The 19,984-nt window shown below is 42.6% G+C and overlaps 1 protein-coding gene across 4 annotated transcripts in view; it reads right to left on the minus strand.

Annotated features, from left to right (window-relative positions):
• Positions 1-8,114: 8,114 nt before the first annotated feature.
• DZANK1 (double zinc ribbon and ankyrin repeat domains 1) overlaps positions 8,115-19,984 on the minus strand; it is a 103,032-nt gene continuing 91,162 nt past the window's right edge. For 2 of the 4 annotated variants that reach the window (XM_045194916.3, XM_053927044.2), the window contains 2 exons: positions 12,728-12,823; positions 9,045-9,148 (listed from right to left, as the gene is read on the minus strand). In XM_045194916.3, the coding sequence (XP_045050851.2) occupies positions 12,761-12,823 (63 nt within the window). In that variant the 3' untranslated portion in view covers positions 9,045-9,148; positions 12,728-12,760. Of the gene's footprint in view, positions 9,149-12,727; positions 12,824-19,984 lie in introns of all 4 variants that reach the window. The other 2 variants (XM_053927045.1, XM_045194917.2) reach the window with 1 other exon arrangement.

The following is a 19,984-nucleotide window of genomic DNA, read 5'->3' on the forward strand; positions in this document are numbered from 1 at the left end:
ATTCTGGCTGGAGGGAGAAGCAGAGGCGATTGGGGCAAGTCTAGGGAGGAACAGCAGGGGCAGCCACACCTGCAGGATCCCAGAGCTGAGAGAGCATGCCCAGGTCACTTTTTTCAGGCCCAGGTACAATCTTAGTGAGTAGCAGCAAGAGAAGAGGCTGGAGTGATGGCTGTAGCTGCTATACCAGGAGCCACCAGCCAACTCAAGAATGGTGATTGGAATTCTCCTGAGGACAGTTGTAAAAAAGGGCAGGACACATGGCAGGACAGGAGAAAGAAGACTGTGCGGAACCCAGAGTGGGAGGATGGGGTCCTGAGCAAGTGCAAGGTCAAGAGTGTGAAGACAGGGGTTGCATGACAAGAGCCAGGAATCTTTGCTGGGTGCAGAGTGGGAGCCCCAGCTACAGGTGCAGCTGGAGGCTCAAGAGTGAAGGGCTGGAGTGGCCAAGTTCTCTGAAACCCATCAGTGCCAAAATTAAGACCCAGGAAAGAAAATAAGACATAAGGAGTAAAAATGATGTATTCACTTATTTACACACTCACTCTAAAGGACAGAAATTGCATAGAATTGGTCCAAGCATAGAGGATACATTATAGAATACGATAACTCTCAAATGCTGTGATCCTGAAGATGACAGGACTTTAAGCTTGAGAAATAACCTCTGCAGAGGAAGTGGCTCCTCAGCTGTATCTGAAGTTGGCAGAGAGTTTTGTCAGGCCTGAAGCGTGGATGTGCAGTGATGCTGTGAGGGGAGAGATGTTTGTCTCATTTGTTCCAGCAGTGAATGCCCATGATTGGTTGAGGGTATATGTAACAGGGACTTTTACCTGGTGGGAGTAGAAGGAATCCAGTGTCTCCAGACCTGTCAGGCAGGAGGGGGCCCAAGGGATATACTCCACCCGTAACCTAACCCTCAACCCCTGCACAGGGCACTCGGGAGAGGCAACAAGAACCTCTGGCTCCTGGTAGAGTCTCTCAAAAAGGGGTATCATGTTTTGAGAAAGAGCTCAACATACTACTTCATTTGTCAGGAAACTTTTGCTGCAAAGTCAACAGGGTGAAAGTGTGAGCTTGTAACTTAGGGGCTCTACATTCCAAACCACCATTTTGATTTTTTTTGACCTGGAATCAAAAGTTTGATAGAAAACACTGTGCAAACCTCCTTTTGAAGAGTATGGTACAATTTTCTATTGCTGTATGCAGCCACTTATAACAATCCACATTCATCATCTCAGGGCTTCAGTGGGTCAGGAGCCTGAGCACACTTATCATGGAAAGAGGGAAAGGGGAGGAGAGGGGAATCTGGTATACTACATTTAGTTTAATTCTCTTAATGTGAGGAGCCAAATCCAGATATATTTTTGTATAAATGATTCTTACTTAGAAATAGCTAATGTATCAATATTTAAATCTTTATACTTTATTGTTATATTCTTTTATATTTTAATATTTATCTATATAATAACTTGCTTCAGGTGGCCAACTATGAAAAAGCAAGAAAGGTGTTTTCTGAAGCTTACTGACAACCATGGAGGACAAAGCCTTATTATCTAGACAGTTCTCTAGATGACTCTTTTACTCATCCTGTATATTTACCTACCAACTTCCAAAATGGCCCCTTCATGATCTTTACGTCCTGGAATTCATGCCCCTGTGTAGTTGCCTCTCACACTGGGTAGACTATGCTGATCACAACAGGACACAGTAGAAATGATGGTGTGTGATCCCGAGGCAATGTGATAAAAGAGAAGGGCCTTCTGCCTTGCTCTCTCTTGAATTGCTCCCCTTAGGGGAAGTGGGCTACCATGTTGTGAGACCACTCATACAGCCCACAGAGAAGCCACACCAGGAAGAATGGAGGCCTCCTAACAAAAACCAGCACCATGTGAACAAGCCATCTTGGTGATCGTGGTATCTCCCCTGCCAGGTAAGTATGAACAAGCCATCTTGGAAGCATATCCTCTAGCCTCAGCCAAGTTGTCAGATGGCTGAGGCCCTGACCAACAAACATTTTTACTTGCACCATCAAAAAGACCCCAAACCAGGAAAACCCAGCTCAGCTGCTTCTGAATTCTTGACTCACAGAAACTATAAGATAATGTTTTATCATTCTTTCTGTTGCGTAGTATTCCATTGTGTAAATGTACCATAGTTTTTTGATCCAAAGGAGCTCCTGCCCTTCACAACAGCGTGGGTGGAACTGGAGAGCATCATGCTCAGTGAAATAAGCCAGGGGGTGAAAGACAAATACCGTATGATCTCACCTATAAGTGGAACCTAATCAACAAAACAAACAAACAAGCAAAATATAACCAGAGACATTGATATAAAGAACAAATTGACAGTAACCAGAGGGGTGGGGGGAGGGGGGATAACAAGGGAAAGAAGGGGAAGGGCCATTAAGGAACATGTGTAAAGGTCCAATGGATACAAAACCAAAGTTGGGTAGGATTGAGGGTGGGAGGTGGGTGTGGGTGGGGATGGGAAAGGTGGTGGTGGGAAAATGGAGACAACTGTACCTGAACAACAATAAAAAAAATTTTTTAAAATAAAAAATAAAAGCAAAAAAAAAGTTTTATAATTTTAAGCAACTAAGTTTTAAAATAATTAGTTATATAGCAATAAATACCTAATATACTTAAATATTTACTGAGTGTCTGTTATTTGCCAGGTGCTGGAGTGAAAGAGAGAAATAACGGAGACAGCAAAATTTTCTGCAAGTGTAGTGTCTCTGAAGTGGAGGGCCTGTGGGTGAGCTGTGGGCATTCTGGTGGAAATGTCTGCTGGAGCAGGTAGTGAGGAGTTGTGGGGAACCATTCCAAGCGTGGGAAATGTGGCTCAGCCCCCACTCGGAAAAGTCAGTGGGGAGCGAGGTTGGCAGGCAGGACCCATGTCCATGGATAGGTTCTCCAGTGGGAAATCAGGCCTGCTTTGTACCTTGACTGCTATGAGACTTGCTCTTGCTAAAACTCCCTCACCCTGAGGCAGCAAATGTTCACTGAGGATCTTTAACTTCCTAAAGTCTGTGCTAAACTGCAGAAGTATGGAGTGTGAGCAGTTTACCCCTCTAGCTGTAACATCCTTCTCTTTGAAGTAATTAGCAGTATTCTGTCCTTTGTTGTCCTTAAAAGGTAATCACCTGTGGTGAACCTGTGCATAGTAAATGAGGACCATCCTCCATGTAATGTGCCCAGAAAAACAACAAAAGCCTGTCCAGGAAGGGGTCGGCTCTCTCTCTTGGGCTCTCTCTAGCCCTCTTGCCCTCTCTCACTTAGAGAGTGGCCATGCTATCCCTTTTTCTCTACAGGATTTCTGTAGTTCTGGTGTATTTGTATATTACAGCCACAACCCAGGATCCTGCGGGCCGGGATCCATGTCAAGGAGTCTTGAATTTCTGAAAATGAGGATGTTGGGGTAAGATGGTAGCTTTAAACTAGCTCAGAGAAAGCCCTTCCACTAAGCCCAATAAAATTATGAACAAAGACCCATACTATTCAAATTTCAAAGCAAGCAGTTTTTAGAAATTATGTGTCTCTTATTCCATGTGGTTAACACCTCCCTCATCAAAGCAGCCTAGGGGAAAGATGAAAAAGCTCAAATTCAAAAATCTCTAATACTTTCACAAAGTTGAAGGGAAAACAACTGAGGAACAGAATACACTTGTCAAGGGAGAAGACATGAATGATCCTTCTGTAACTCCTTACTCAGAAGAGAAAAGAATAATAGACCAGATTTCACTGGTTTCTTTTCCATGCTTGGAGAAAGTAGGAAAGGGAATTTTAGGGTGGAATGAGAATGAAGAAATAAGAAAAGCTTCTGCAAGAGCTAGGGGTGAAAATGTGGGTCAAGCCTGACAGTGGAAATTTTACAGAACACCATATGGAGAATGCCTCTCTCTGCTGCAAATTCACAGGGATTTGTGAAAGATGCCTAAGGGCCTCTTCTCTTTTCCATTTGATGGGGGAAAGGAAGTCTCTGCTGAGGAGATGCAGGAGAAAGCAGAAAGAGGTGGGGTAGGGTAGAAAGGAATTAAAATTTTCTAGTGTTGAGTGTTTGGGTCAGAAGTAAAGTTCCTGAAGCTCTTACCGCATTGGGAGAGATCAGTCTAAAACTGAGCCTCTTATCACCACCGAAATGGAAATGTGAGGAGCCCAGATTAGGGGTCTGGGAACTGACACTCATAAAAATGTATAGTAAATTATAAGTTTGAATGCAAATTTGCTATTTTTATTTTTAAAATCAACATGATTAATGAATGAACTGACCCCTCCCTGCCTTCAGTCCACCTGATTTAAAGTAACTTCCTACCCTGGGAGGTGTCCTGTTGGGGGTTAGTAGGCTGATAGTGATGCCAACATGAATTTTAGATGACTCTGGTCCTCCTCATGTTTGGGTAAAGGAGGAGGGGGAGGAAGAAGGAATTCAGCTTTGCCTGAAAGAACAATCAAGTTCTTTACCACCCTCATTATTTTAACATTGGCAGAGGGTTAGGGCCTTGATTACCACCAGTGAGTTCCATTTTCAAACATATCAACAGAGTAGTGGGCAAGAGTGGTTAACAATCGAATCTGAACATAAATACAAAAAAGAAAGATCATGAGAATCTTATGAAGCAAAAAAGCATGCAAGTAGCAAAAATTATATGCAGAAAAAAAATTATAGCCTTATTCAAATAAGGAAAGAATGTACATAGTGTATTGCCAATTTTATTCAGGTGGGGGTAAAAAATAAATTAACAGACAATAACATTGCAGTAGAGGATGCAATGGTCTGTTTTATGTTTCGGCTTGTCTAGGCTGCAGTCCACAGTAATTCAATTGAACAGTAACCTAGGTATTGCAGGAAGTGTGATTGTAGGTGTGATTAAAGTTCATAATCAAGTGACTGTATGGAAGTGAGATTATCCTAGGTGATACAGGTGGGCCTGATTCAATCAGTTGAAAGGCCTTAAATGCAGAGCTGAGACTTCTCTGGAGAAGGAATGCCCCTGGTGGGTAGCAGTTTCAGCTCCTGGCTGAGAAGCGCCAGTCCACCTGACACCTGCCCTAAGGATTCTGGACTTGCCCAGTCAGTCTTTCACAAATATCTCCTACTGGTTCTGTTTGTCTGGTTGAGCCCTGTCTGATATGGAGGCCAAAGATTGATTAAAAACCATGAGGCCCTGAGTTGTACTTAAAACGTTTTACCAAATCTGCACAAAATATTTAACTTCTATGTTTTAAAACCACTTTAGAATATTGAAGAAAATAGAAGGTTGTAACAGTGTGAGCCTAGCATTACACTGGTTCCAAACAAGTAACAAAAAGCTAAATATAGGTCAACTTCATTTCTTTAAAAGACATAATAATACTAAACAGATTGAAGTGAAACCAAGAAGTGGAATTCAGTAAGACTATGTTGTATCTATCCCAGCAATGAAGGCATGATTCAAACACATATACTATCAATGTATATGTGAAAAAGTACATTTATTTCAATGGGTGCTGAAAAATCATTAACATAGTTTTGATTCCTGATATATCAGTAATTTAGGAATATGTAGAAACTAAATTTGGCTACTAGGAAATTTACAATTATATATGTGGCTTGTATTAATTACATTTCTATTACATAGGGTTGCTATGGATTATAGATGATACTCTGCTTCTGTAAGATGTAAAGAACTTCTCCAAATCAAGAAGAAAAATATATGAACTCAGCTGGCCAATAAACACCTGGGAACTCACCTCAATGATAAGAAGGGGATGGCAAACTTCAGCCACTGACTGTAGCCCTGTGGGGACACGGGACCAAGGCATAAAGCAGCAACCACTCCTTAGGAGGAGATGGCAGTGGGTCCAGATGCAAGGAGGGTATGGCGGCCTGAGCCACCAACCACTGGACATTCAGGCCCTGGGGCCGAGGCCATTGAGCACCAACCACAGGGCCTGAGTTGAGACTGCAGGGTGGGGGCTCAAAGGGCATTGTCCGGCTTCCCTCTTGGCTTCTGGGTGCAGGCTACAGAAGTAAATGGCTCCTCCCCCTCCAGCGCCTCTAGCAGCTGGTCAGACACTGTACAGCTCTGGGGCACACACAGAGGTACAGCGTCCAGATGCCCCTTTGAGGCAATACTGGCTGCCTGGCTGTGGGGAGAGCTGGAGCAGACCGCCTCTCACCATTAGTAACTTCAGAATCTGCCTCAGGGAGCTGCCTTCCCTGAGGTCACACCTTTTCTGGGATGGCTCTCACTTGGTGCCTGAACTGTAGCTATCGAGGCACAGGGGGACACTGATGACCAGTCCTCCTCTCCAGCACCTCACCCCAGGGATGGCTGAGGGTTTGCTGGGCCTGCAAATCACTGACCTCTGATCACTGACCTCTTCCTTTGCACAATCCCCCTTCTTCCTTTCACAAGTGTTGATCCCAAATAAACACACCATCTCTTCTACCCAGTGTCAGCATCTATTTTGGGAGAGCCCAGCCTAGGACAAGCTGCATGATGAAGGGCACCTGTGTCTCCTGCAAGTCACCTGTGGCTATGAGGGAGGAGGGAGATGTGTCCCTGAGGGTGCCAGTTTGTCCTTACTTATCTTAATGTCCACCTTTTCTTCTCCACTGTGGCACTGCTGATCTACAGTGACTCCAGGCCCACAACCAGCCTCACTCACTCCTACAACCGAGTACAGTCCAATTCCTTTCATGAACCCTTTACACATATCAATTATAGTGGTTCTTCTCTCTTATCAAGCCCTGACACAGCGTAATTAGAAGAAAAATAAATCTCCATAAAAAACAATAAATAACATGAAATTAGAAATTGGAAAGGCCTTGCCTGAAATGTAATTTGTTTCCTGAAAACATGTAGTTCAATGTTTATGTGATGTTTTATGTAACCCTGTTGGATTTCATCAGAATGTTTCTGGATTTGAACCTGTGTTCTTGCATCTTAAATATTAAGCTACCTGTTCATATTTTAAATGAGGTTTGATTTTGAAGGAGTGACATTCAAGGGTGATTTGTGCTGGCCATGGGCTTTAGGGAAAGGAAAGAGACCTAGTGTGAGATACCAGGTGTGTGTTTGGCCTCTAGGGCACAGGTGGTAAACACAAGGCCCAAGGGCCGAATCCAGCCCTCCGCCTTGTTTTATCCAGCCCAGCACCTTGTTTCTATGCAGAGGCAGCACAGAGCTCCTTGCCCCTCGTTAAGGAGTAGTTACATTTATACAGTCCTAAAATTACATTCAGCCCTTTGAAAGCAATTGTGAGGCTGATGTGGCCCCCGGTGAAAATGAGTTTGACACCCCTGCTCTAGGGGATAGAGGGCAGAACTCTCTACTAGGAAGTGTGGAAAGCCAAAGGACAGTAAAGATGTGGTCCCTGCACTCAGGGTAGTAAAGTTACCTCCAAGAGCTTTGAGATCACTGTTTCTGGAACCCATGGGTCCTTGGGGCCCTTCTTGCCTTCTGAGGTCTGAAGAAAATAGTCTTGAACTCCATATCCTGTTCCCTATTGGTCAATTCCAGAGCCTGTGGGGTATGAGCCACAACAGCATCTGCTGCCCTAAGTCACCTTTCAAGTGTGGTGGCCATTTTTTCACTTCCACCTTCTAAACTGAAAACCCTGTGCAGTTTCTCTGCAGCCAACCCTGAACCAAGCCATAAAAGAAGATAACTCTGGGAAAGGTCATCCTGGATAAGCAAAGTTGACACAGTGCAACATCCTCTTCCCCCTCCACCACCTCCAGACACCAAACAAGATGATCACACTTTACAGGTCTCTCCAGTCACAGGTTACCCTTGCAGCATCCCAACAAAGACTGCCAAGGGTGTGACCAGTGGAACTCAGGGCCAGTACCACCACACTCCACTGGAAGCTTGGATTCCAAAGACTGTGCCTGTCCTCCCTACAGACACTCAGCCATTCCTGGGAAATAAAGAGCAGGTAATGATGACAGCAACCACTTAACAAAGTCTGTTATTTACTGTACTAAGTTAATTATTTTAAATTAATGAATATTCTACTTATATACGTTAACAGAAACAATTTAGAGACTCCACGATTCGATCACCCAAAGACTGAAACAACATTCTGAAAAAAGAAATAAGTCAAAATTACATATTCTTGCAAATAGTTTATTCAAAGCTTATTTGTCACCAAATTACAAACCATAACAATAGTAATATCAATGAGTTTAACATAAGAAAACATTTTTAAATAAACTCAACCTTTCTGTTCTAATTTGGAACCACCTACAAGATATATTATGCAAAGAACAAGATGGAACAGTATGTAGTTTGCTATACTATTTGTCTTAAAAAGGGAAAGAATATATATGTGTGTTATCTATACTTATATTTATGTATACTCTACATGTGCATATGCATATTTATTTATTTATTTATTTATTTATTTATTTATTTATTTTGAGGGGAAGGAAAGGAGAAAGAGAGGGAGAGAAACATCAATGTGTGGTTGCCCCTCATATGTCCCCAACTGGGGACCTGGCCCACAACCCAGGCATGTGCCCTGACTGGGAATTGAACTGGCAACCCTTTGATTTGCAGCCTGTGCTCAATCCACTGAGCTACACCAGCCAGGGCTGCATATGCATGTATTATATGCATGTGCTTATATAAACCTATACTATTTCTGGAAAGATAGACATGATACTGGTATAATTGGCTGCCTTTGAGGAGGGAGGGTAAGTGGGTAGCTGTGGGGCAGGGATAAGAAGCAGATTTTTCATAACATAATACTTCATACTTTTTGGATGAAGTATTACATGCAATTATTATCTATTGAAAAATAAATTAAAAAAAATTCTAAAATAAGCAGCAATAAAACATACATTAAGTTCATGACCATCCAGGGCACATTAAAAAATGCCCTTGTGGTATTGGTGGCTTACACTGTCACATAATTTAAAAACAACTTGAGTTCCTCTTAACTTCAATTCCCAAACCTCAAATGCACATTTCAGAAAGAAACAAAGAACAGCCAGAGCTGGATGGTCTCTTTCAGTGAAGCCCTGCAGAGCCCATAGGGTCTAACAGTCATCCAGGAGGAGTTTAACAGCAAAGAGCGAGGTGATGAGGTTGTCCCCAATTGTCAGAGCCAGGTCATGGGCTATTTGGCCACTAGTATTCTTCTTTCGGATGCTTGCATTGCATCTGGGAAGAGAAGAGAATGGGGGGTGAACTGAAGAACGTGGGCACTTGGACCTGAAGGCCTGGTTCTTCCCAGACACAGAGGTCAGTTTGGGAGCCTCCTGGCCCCACCTTCCCAAACCTGTCCCCAAGAGGCCACCATGACCCCTGTTCTTAAGGGTGGCTCTCAAAAGGGTGAGACATTTGAGGGGCTTTCTAATTTCAAATGTTCAATTTCTAATCCTGGCCATTGGGCAACATTGCATCAAAGTCCTATGACCAACTACATTTACGGAGGGCAACATTTTCATTTTGCATAAAGTTAAAGGAGTTCATCATCACCAAACCCTTATTATATGAAATGTTAAAGGGACTTATCTAAGAAAAAGAAGGAGATCAAAACTATGAACAGTAAAATAACAACAAACTCACAACTATCAACAACTGAACCTAAAACAAAAACAAAAACAAACTAAGCAAACAACTAGAACAGGAATAGAATTATAGAATGGAGATCACAGGGAGGGTTATCAGCAGGGAGGGTGAGGGGAGAAATGGCGGAAAAGGTACAGGAATAAGATGCATAAATAGTAGGTACAAAATAGACAGGGGGAGGTTAAGAATAGTATAGGAAATGGAGAAGCCAAATAGCTTGTATGTACAACCCATGGACATGAACTAAGGTTGGGTGGGGGGGGGGAATGCTGCTGGGAAGAGGGGGTACAGGGCAGAGGGGAATAAAGGGGAGGAAAAAATGGGACAACACTAATAGCATAATCAATAAAATATACTTAAAAAATAAAATTAAAAAAAGAATAGCCCAGACTGCCTGGAAGCCATCGTGAGACAATGGCCCCTATTTACAGGATTAATTATATATTCAGGTACCAGGGCCCTCTAAAATCACCCCAGGTAAGCAGGGGGGATCACTATGGCCCTCACAAGTCTCCCCAGGAGCCAGGGAATATACCCCAGTAAAGCAGCGATGCACTCCCTTCCTGTCAGGCCAAGCAGAGATGCTTCATGAAGAGCTGTAGTTTAGAGGCTATTTGGAGGAAAAAAAATTATCCTGGCTAAAGGAACTGGAAAGGGAGCACATGACCAAAGAGGCCTTTGTTTCACCCACTGACCTATTTAACAAATTGAGAGAATCTCGTGTCACCCCTCACTTCCACTTCCCTTGGAGAAATACTATGATGGTGGCTAAGCTGTGATATTAGATAGAAAGTGAAACATCTATGAACACATTTATATATTTATTTTTTAATCCTCACCCAAAGACATTTTTCATTGCTTTTTAGAGAGAAAGGAAGGGAGAGAGCAAAACATTGATGCGAGAAAGAAACATTGATTGCCTGCCTTCTGTACACTCTCGTACTGGGGATCATAAGCGCCTGGACTGAAGATTGTATGTGTCTGGATCAGGGACTGAACCTCAACCTAGCTATGTGCCTGACTGGGAATGAAACCTATAACCCTTTGGTTATGGGACAATGCTCCAATCAGTTGAGCCACACAGGACAGGTCAAAACACATTTCTTTTTAAAGTGAGAAACCCCACAAGGGTCTGGTTTGTAGGCTATTTAACAAATGCTAATAAAAACTATTTCGGGTAACTTTCCAGAGTTTATGGAACATACTAGACATAGTCTCAACAGTGGCTTGGTCCTGTTGGGCATTGCCCATATGATGATAACCTTTCAGGGCTGAGGCTCCTATTCTTGGGCAGGAAAAATGACTTTGGCTTCAGTGAGTTGGGTTTGTATGATATGATAGTAAGCCCCAATCTTCGAATCCACAGAGCAAGCCCTAGAAGTCAGAGCATACTTTACTGCATGCCAGACTGTCTCTCATCCTTGCCTGGAAGGTCTGGCCCACAGAGGGAGCAGTGGATGGCTGAAATGGAGGATTGGGTGGTGCCAGCATTCTAGAACTCATGAAAGGCTCCTGATCAGAGATGGCAGGAAGATGGTACATGGGAATCATGATTGGAGTAGAGATGGGATGAGCAAATGAAGTTCTGCATTCTCCAAGACCCGCTATTTCCCTGATACCACCTCTATCCCCTGAACCTGCAGATCTATCTGCAGCCATAAACTTATCCCAGTGGAGAAGAAATATATGGTGGCTTCTTCTCGAACAAGATAAATGGAGCCTCTGGTGAGAATCAGGTCAGCAACTGCCATGCACAGAGGTAAGTCTTCCACTTGTCCCAGCCAGAGAGCAGTTTCATCTACCCCTCAAAACTCCACAGTTGATGAACTCCATTCATGTACACAGCATTCCCACTCATCCAGTGCATTCCCCATTCTAAACATGGACAGACAGCAAAGGATGGCAAACATCTGAGAAAAACCAAGACACAAAAACATAAGAAATTAAAAAAAATAAAAACCTAATTGGTATCCTCAAAAGGATTGAAGACAGAATCAGACATACACATGGGGCTATGCAGAAGAAATAATCAGAACAAAAAGTAGCTCTTAGAAAGTAAAAATATGATTGTTAAAATAAAAAGTATTAAATAGGAGGGTTAAGAAAATTTTTAAAACAAAAAAGGGGAGATGAAAATATGAAAAAAAATAAAAAAGAAAGATATAGGGGATCAATCCAAGATGCCCACATCAAACTCATAAGCAGTTTAGAAAGCGAGAATTAAAAAAAAATGAAGAGGTGAAAATATCAAAGAGATAATAGAAGAAACTTTGCTTAATCTGAAGAAAGACATGACTTTTCAGATTAAAGGGCCAACTGGGTGAATGAAAAACAGCACATAAAAAAATACCCTTGTGAAATTCCTGAACATCAGGATAAATGCTTCCAGAAGAACAAATAAGTAACAAATGAACAAGAATTTACTGTAGAATTGTTATAGGCTATGTGGGATGCTGGAAATCAAGAGAGCAAGACTTTCTAAGACTTGAGGAAATTTTATTTTGAATACAGAAATTAATATTAGTCAAACATTAAGCAAGAGTAAATTTTTTAAGTGATTTTTAGGGCACTCAAGGGCTCAGAAAGTTATTTCTACACACCCTTTCTGAAGAAGTTATCTGAGGCTACATTTTATCCTGGCAAGGGTCAAAACCCAGAAAGAGGAAAATGTGAACAATAACTTCAGGTGGATTCCAATTTATAATGACCACTGTGCAGCAGGGCTGGAAAGTTATCAGGCAAAACCCGAATTGGAAGTATACTCCAAGAAGAATGTCTCTAAGAGGAATGGTATTGAAAAAATAAGAAACACTTTCAGTTCAGGCACCCAGACACATGACTACAGTGCACATGGATGTGGACGGTGGCAAGGAAAAGCTGAGCAAAAATGAGTTAAAGAGATGCCTGAAAGCTGTAAAGAAAATAGCAGAGAAGGAGGCCAAGCAGAAGGAGCTCAGTAAGAAACAACTAAGCCAGGCCAACGCTGCTGCCACCAACCACACCACTTACAGTGATGTGGGTGCCAAGGAGGAGGGCCTGGACCCAAACCAATACTACAAGATCCTCAGCCAAGCCATCCACCAACTACAGGTCAATGTGGAAGACCCATACCCATACAAATTTCATATAGACTTCTCTCTGACTCACTTCATACAAGAATACAGTCACCTGTAGCCTGGGGACCTTCTGAGTGACATCACCTTAAAGATGGCAGGTAGGATCCATACCAAAAGAGCATCTGGGGCAAAGCTCATCTTCTATGACCTTCAAGGAGAAGGGATCAAGTTACAAGTCATGGTCAGTTCCAGGAATTACAAATCAGAAGAATTTATTCATATCAATAACAAACTGTGTTGGGGAGACATAATTGGAGTTCAGGCAAATCCTGGGAAAACCAGGAAGTGTGAGCTGAGCATCATTCCCTATGAGATCACACTGCTGTTTCCTTGCTTGCATATGTTACCTCATCTTCACTTTGGCCTCAAAGCCCAAAGATATCATCAGAGATACTTGGACTTGATTCTGAGTGACTTTGTGAGACAGAAATTCATCATCTGCTCAAAGATCATTACATATATAAGAAGTTTCTTGGATGAGTTGGGATTCCTAGAGACTGAAACTCCCATGATGATCATCATCCCAAGGGGAGCTGTAGCCAAGCCTTCAATCACCTTCCACAATGAGCTGGACCATATGAGAACTGCTCTAGAACTCTACCATAAGATGCAGGCGGTTGGTGGCCTTGACTAGGTTTATGAAATTGGACACCAATTCCAGAATGAAGGAATTGATATGACTCACAATCCTGAGTTTACCATCTGTGAGTTTTACACAGCCTAAACAGACTATCATGATCTCATGGAAATCATGGAGATGATTTCAGGAATAGTAAAGCATATTACAGGTGGTTACAAGGTCACCTACTATCCAGATGGCCCAGAGGGCCAAACCTACGAGACTGACTTCACCCCACCCTGCTGGAAAATCAGCATGGTAGAAGAGCTTGAGAAAGCCCTGGGGGTGAAGCTGATAGAAACCAACCTCTTTGAAACTGAAGAAACTTGCAAAATTCTTGATGATATCTGTGTGGCAAAAGCTGTTGAACAGCCTCCACCTCAGATCACAGCCAGGCTCCTTGGTAAGGAGTTCCTGGAACTGACATGCATCAATCCTACATTCATCTGTGATCACCAACAGATAGTGATCCCTCTGGCAAAATGGCACCACTCTAAAGAGGGTCTCACTGAGCATTTTAAGCTTTTTATTGTGAAGAAGGAAATATGCAATGCCTACACTGAGCTGAATGATCCCAAGGCAGCAACATCTTTTTGAAGAACATGCCAAGGCCAAGGCCAAGGCTGCTGGTGATGATGAGGCCATGTTCATGTACAAAAATTTCTACACTGCCCTGGAATACAGGCTGCCCCCCACAGCTGGCTGGGCTGAGGCATGGGAATTGACCGAGTCACCATGTTTCTCACAGACTCCATAACATCAAGGAAGTATTTCTGTTTCCTGTCATGAAACCTGAAGACAAGACAGAAAATGTAGCAACTGCTAATACATTGGAAAGCACAACAGCTGGCATTTCTGTCTAGAAAACCATAATTGCAAGTCACATAACTTAGGCACCTTTGAACTTATGCAAAAGATCAAGGACTGCAAGGGGATTCTTGTATGTTGCTGTCCATTTGACTATTGCAATTCCGTCACCAGAGAGAAAAAAGGAATTAAGAATTCCTCTTTTATTCCTTGTTACTAAATAAACCATTTATTGTTTTTTAAAAAAAAAGCAAAGAAAAAGTAAGAAACAAGATAGGAGTATGGATTTGATTAAGACATGTTCCTTTTCAAAACAGAAAAAACAAAAGCAATCAGAAATTCTGACTTCTGGTTAAGATGGCAGCATAGGCAGACATGGCTCACCTCTTTGCACAACCACATCAAAATTACAACTAAAATATAGAACAACAATCACGCAGGAATGTCAGAAATTAAGCTGAATAGAAGTCTGACAACTATGGAATTAAAGAAACCACATCCATCCAAACCAGTAGGAGGGGTGCAGATGAAGAAAGGGCTGATTCCACACTTATGTGTGGTAGATAAACATTCAGGAGAGATATCTTGGGAGCAAGGAGTCCCAAACCCACACCAGGACCTCCAGCCAGGGGTTCCGGTGCCAGGAAGATAAGTCCCCACAAAAAACAGGGGGGATTGAGTCAGTGGAAGAAAGTTCTGGAGCCCCAAGCAGTTCCTCTTAATGAACCTACACACAGACTGACCTACTCAAACTCACTCCCTCTGAGCTCCAGCACTGGGGTAGCAGCTTGAAAGGAATCAGTGGTACACAGGGGGAAACTGAAGTATTGGGCATCAAGGCAAGCAGAGGCCAATATCCCTTTTCTAAACCCACCTCCAACGGAGCATGTAAGCTGGTGCCATATCTGAGAGTCCATCAACCTGGCTAATACTGTTTGACTGGCCTTGAAGGTCCCCAGAGACTCTGCCCTACCCAACTTATGGGCCCACCCAAGGTGCTTTTCAATATGAATGGCTGGTCTTGGCTCATGCTCCACAACTTCCTAAATCTTATCAAACAAGCAACAGCTGGCTTCAGGGAGCCCCAGGCTCAGCACTAGGAGCAGCCAACTTAGAGTCGCAGCTCGGCTTCACCTGGAACTCTCCAAGCCCAGCACAAATAGCAGCCATCTCAGATTGCTTTATAGCTAAGGCAGGATGCCTGGGGCAAAACACAGGTGGGGGCTGACCTTGGTTGGCACTACCCAGAAACCCCAGGGCCAGCACACCCAGTATACAGTCACAGACCATGTCAAAGCACCACTACCCTGTCCCTGCACAGATGATATTCCATGGGGAGTGGAGGTTTGTGGTCAGTGGTCACAGCCAGTCCTTGAAGCTGACTGGTCTGGGTAAATCCCTCCCATTGATCTGCCAAAAGCAACCAAGGCTCAACTACAAGAGGAGGGTGTACTCAGCTCACACGAAGGACACAACTTAATTACCCAGCTTGGGTGATAGGGGAGGCTGTACCACTGGAACCTACGGGATGCCTACATTAGGCCACACTAACAAGACACGGAATCAAAGCAGCTCTACCTAATACATAGAAACAAACACAGGGAGGCTGCCAAAATGAGGAGACAAAGAAACATGGCCCAAATGAAAGAACAGAACAAAACTCCAGAGGCAGAGCTAAATGAAATGGTGATAAGCAATCTATCAGATGCAGAATTCAAAACACTGTTATAAGGAAGCTCAAGGAACTTAGTGAGGACCTCAAAAGCACAAAAAAGAAACAAAGGATACACTAATTGAAATAAAGAACAATTTACAGGGAAACAACAGTAGAGCGGATAAAGCTGAGTATCAAATCAATGATTTGAAACATAAGGAAGCAAAAAAACAACCAATCAGAACAACAACAAGAAAAAGGAATCCAAAATAATAATAATAAGGATAATATAAGGAACCTCTGGGACAACTTTAAGAGGTCCAACATTTGCATTATAGGCATTCCAGAAGGTGAAGAGAAATTGTAAGAAATTGGAAATCTACTTGAAAAAATAATGAAAGAAAACTTCCTTAATTTGGTGCAGGAAATAGACATACAAGTCCAGGAAGCACAGAGTATCCCAAACAGGGATGCAAAGAGGCTCACTCCAAGACACATCATAATTAAAATGCCAAAGATAAAAGATAAAGAGGAAATCTTAAAAGCAGCAAGAGAAAAGCAGTTAGCTACCTATAGGGGGGGCTCCCATAAGACTGTCAGATGATTTCTCAAAAGAAATTTTGCAGGCTAGAAGGGATCGACAAGAATTAAAGTTATGAAAAGCAGGGACCTACAGCCAAGTTGCCCTGCCCAGCAAAACTCTCATTTAGAATCAAAGGGTAGATAAGAGCTTCCCAGACAAGAAAAAACTAAAGGAGTTCATCATCACCAAACTATTATTATATGAAATGTTAAAGGGACTTATTTAAGAAAAAGAAGATCAAAACTATGAAAAATAAATGCAAAAAATATATATCTGTAAACAATTGAATCTAAAAAACAAGCTAAGCAAACAAGTACAGAGACGGAATCATGGATATGGAGATCATTTTGATGGTTGCCAGATGGGAGGGCGTGGGGGTGAATGGGTGAAGAGGTGAGGGGATTAAGAAGTGTAGATAGGTAGTTACAGAAATAAACATGGGGTTGTGAAATACAGTATAGAAAATAGAGAAGCCAAAGAACTTATAGACATGACCCATGGACATGAACAATGGTATGGAGATTGACTGAGTAGGGGATGCTGGATGGAGTAGGGGGAAAGGAGAAAAATCAGGACAATTGTAATAGCATAATCAATAAAATATAATTAAAAAAGTAAATTCCACGAAGGTCAAAGATACAAAAATTAGATGTTATTCATAATTTATGAAAAAAATGAAATGTGACAGGATTTTGAATAATTCATGGTGTGTAAAGGGAATCCATTTGACATTTTGGATAAGAAAATTTGACTTTGAGTGGCCTATGGGGAAATATCTTCAATACACAAAGAAGAAAATGTAATCACAGCATACCACTTAATTTTGAATAAAAGTACTAGACGAACTTAGAAACAGGAAAACAGAAGCAAAACTGTTGAACTTTTGTCCCTTATGTTCAGGGACCCTGAGTAGGCTTGAGCTACTCAGCAGTATGACTCACTGACCTGGGCTTCGACCCTATCTTAGTAATAACTCAGGAGGCAGTAGTGTTAGACTGTATTTGATACCCCTAGAGACTTCTAATTTAACAGCTTGGTCAGCAGGATATAGGCAGTTAACAGGAAGGACACATACTCAAGAAACTTTCTACCCCAGATTTCCTACTATTTGAGGAGAAAAACAGAATCACAAGTCTGGGAGAGGTCAAGAGGCAGGACAGCACTAAGACTAAGACAGTATGTAACAAAGCCATCCCAAATGACTTGGTATCTCTCTGTCCTGCTTCACAGCTGGGGAAACCAAGGCACCAGGAGACTATGTGGTAGACTCAAATGGACCAGTCTCCTCCCCACGATGTTAACATCCAGAGACAACTATGCTTTTTTTTTCAGCATTAAATTCATGGGTATATTTCTGTAGGGCTCTCTTCTCTTATGGGCCTTAACAATTCAGATCATGACAAAAACATTGCTTAACACCAAGTGCTAAGAACCTTCCAGTCCCATGATAAATTCATGAATCGAATTAGTATTAATTAATGAATTAGCAAAATATATCATCATTTATAAAAGCTGCTGTAATGTACACAATCCCATAGTCCATTTTAAAAATTTTGTTTTACCCAGATTTAGAAAATATGAGAAGTTGAGAACCAAGATGGTGGCATAGGTAGACACACTGCGCCTCCTCGCACAACCAGAGCTGACAGAAAATAGGACGGCAAGGAAGTCAGACACCAAGTAAATAAAAAAGAAACATACATCCAGACTGGTAGGAGGGGTGTAGATGGGCACCAGGGCGGAGAGGACTAGCGTAGCTGTGGTGGGACTGAGACTGGCGGAGTGTGGGACAATGGGGCAGGCAGTCTGACCACTAGCAGACCCTGCGGCCCCACATTCACGCACAGATAAACCGAGAGGGCCGGACTCAGAGTGGCGGAGAATGGGGCAGACAGAGAGGCAGGTGGCACCCCCGGCCCCACACTCGTGCACAGATAAACCTGAACAAACAGCCGGGAGCGAAGCAGACTGCGTAACCCAGGGCTCCAGCTGGGGAAATAAAGCCTCAAACCTCTGATTGAAAACGCCTGTGGGGGTTGGGGAGGCAGCAGGAGAGACTCCCAGCCTCACAGGAGAGGTTGGTGGAGAGACCCACAGGGGCCTAGAGCGTGCACAAGCCCACCCACTCGGGAACCAGCACCAGAGGGGCCCAATTTGATTGTGGGTAGCCAAGGGAGTGGCTGAAATCCAGTGGAGAGTGGAGCAGGCACCATTGCTCCCTCTCGGCCCCTCCCCCAAGTACAGCATCACAGCACAGCAACCAGCATTACCCTGCCCCCAGTGAACACCTAAGGCTCTGCCCCTTTAAGTAACAGCTGCGCCAAGACAAAAAAAAAAAAACAGTCCCAAATGACAGAACACTTCAAAGCTCCAGAAAAAATACAACTAAGCGAGGAAGAGATAGCCAACCTATCAGATGCACAGTTCAAAACACTGGTTATTAAGACACTCACAGAATTGGTTGAATTTGTTCGAAAACTAGATGAAAAAATGAAGCCTATGCCAAGAGAAACAAAGGAAAATGTACAGGGAACCAATAGTGATGGGAAGGAAACTGGGACTCAAATCAATGGTGTGGACCAGAAGGAAGAAAGAAACATCCAACCAGAAAAGAATGAAGAAACAAGAATTCGGAAAAATGAGGAGAGGCTTAGGAACCTTCAGGACATCTTGAAACGTTCCAACATCCGAATTATAGGGGTGCCAGAAGGAGAAGAGGAAGAACAAAAAATTGAAAACTTATTTGAACAAATAATGAAGGAGAACTTCCCTACTCTGGCAAAGGACATAGACTTCCAGGAAGTCCAGGAAGCTCAGAGAGTCCCAAAGAAGCTGGATCCAAGGAGGAACACACCAAGGCACATCATAACTACATTACCCAAGATGAAACAGAAGGAGAGAATCTTAGAAGCAGCAATAGAAAAGGACACAGTTACCTACAAAGGAGTTCCCATAAGACTGTCAGCTGATTTCTCCAAAGAGACCTTACAGGCAAGAAGGGGCTGACAAGAAGTATTCCAAGTCATGAAAGGCAAGGGCCTACATCCAAGATTACTGTATCTAGCAAAGCTATCATTTAGAATGAAAGGGCAGATAAAGTGCTTCTCAGATAAGGTCAGGTTAAAGGAGTTCATCATCACCAAGCCCTTATTATATGAAATGTTAAAGGGACTTATCTAAGAAAAAGAAGATAAAAAATATGAACAGTAAAAATGACAGCAAACTCACAGTTATTAACAACCACACCTAAAACAAAAGCAAAAGCAAACTAAGCAAACAACTAGAATAGAAACAGAACCACAGAATTGGAGATCACATGGAGGGTTATCAATAGGGGATTGGGAGGGGGAGAGAAGGGGGAAAGGTACAGAGAATAAATAGCATAAATGGTAGGTAGAAAATAGACAGGGGGAGGGTAAGATAGTATAGGAAATGTAGAAGCCAAAGAACTTATAAGTATGACCCATGGACATGAACTATAGGGGTGGAATGTGGGAGGGAGGGGGTGGGCAGGATGGAGTTGAGTGAACGGGCGGAAATGGGACAACTGTAATAGCATAATCAATAAATATATCAAAAATATTTTTAAAAAAGAAAATATGAGAAGTTGAGTCACTTACTAAGCCCACAATGGGTTTGAATGGTT

This window comes from Desmodus rotundus, chromosome 6 (assembly GCF_022682495.2).
Source record: "Desmodus rotundus isolate HL8 chromosome 6, HLdesRot8A.1, whole genome shotgun sequence".
In the NCBI taxonomy this organism is placed as follows: domain Eukaryota; kingdom Metazoa; phylum Chordata; class Mammalia; order Chiroptera; family Phyllostomidae; genus Desmodus; species Desmodus rotundus.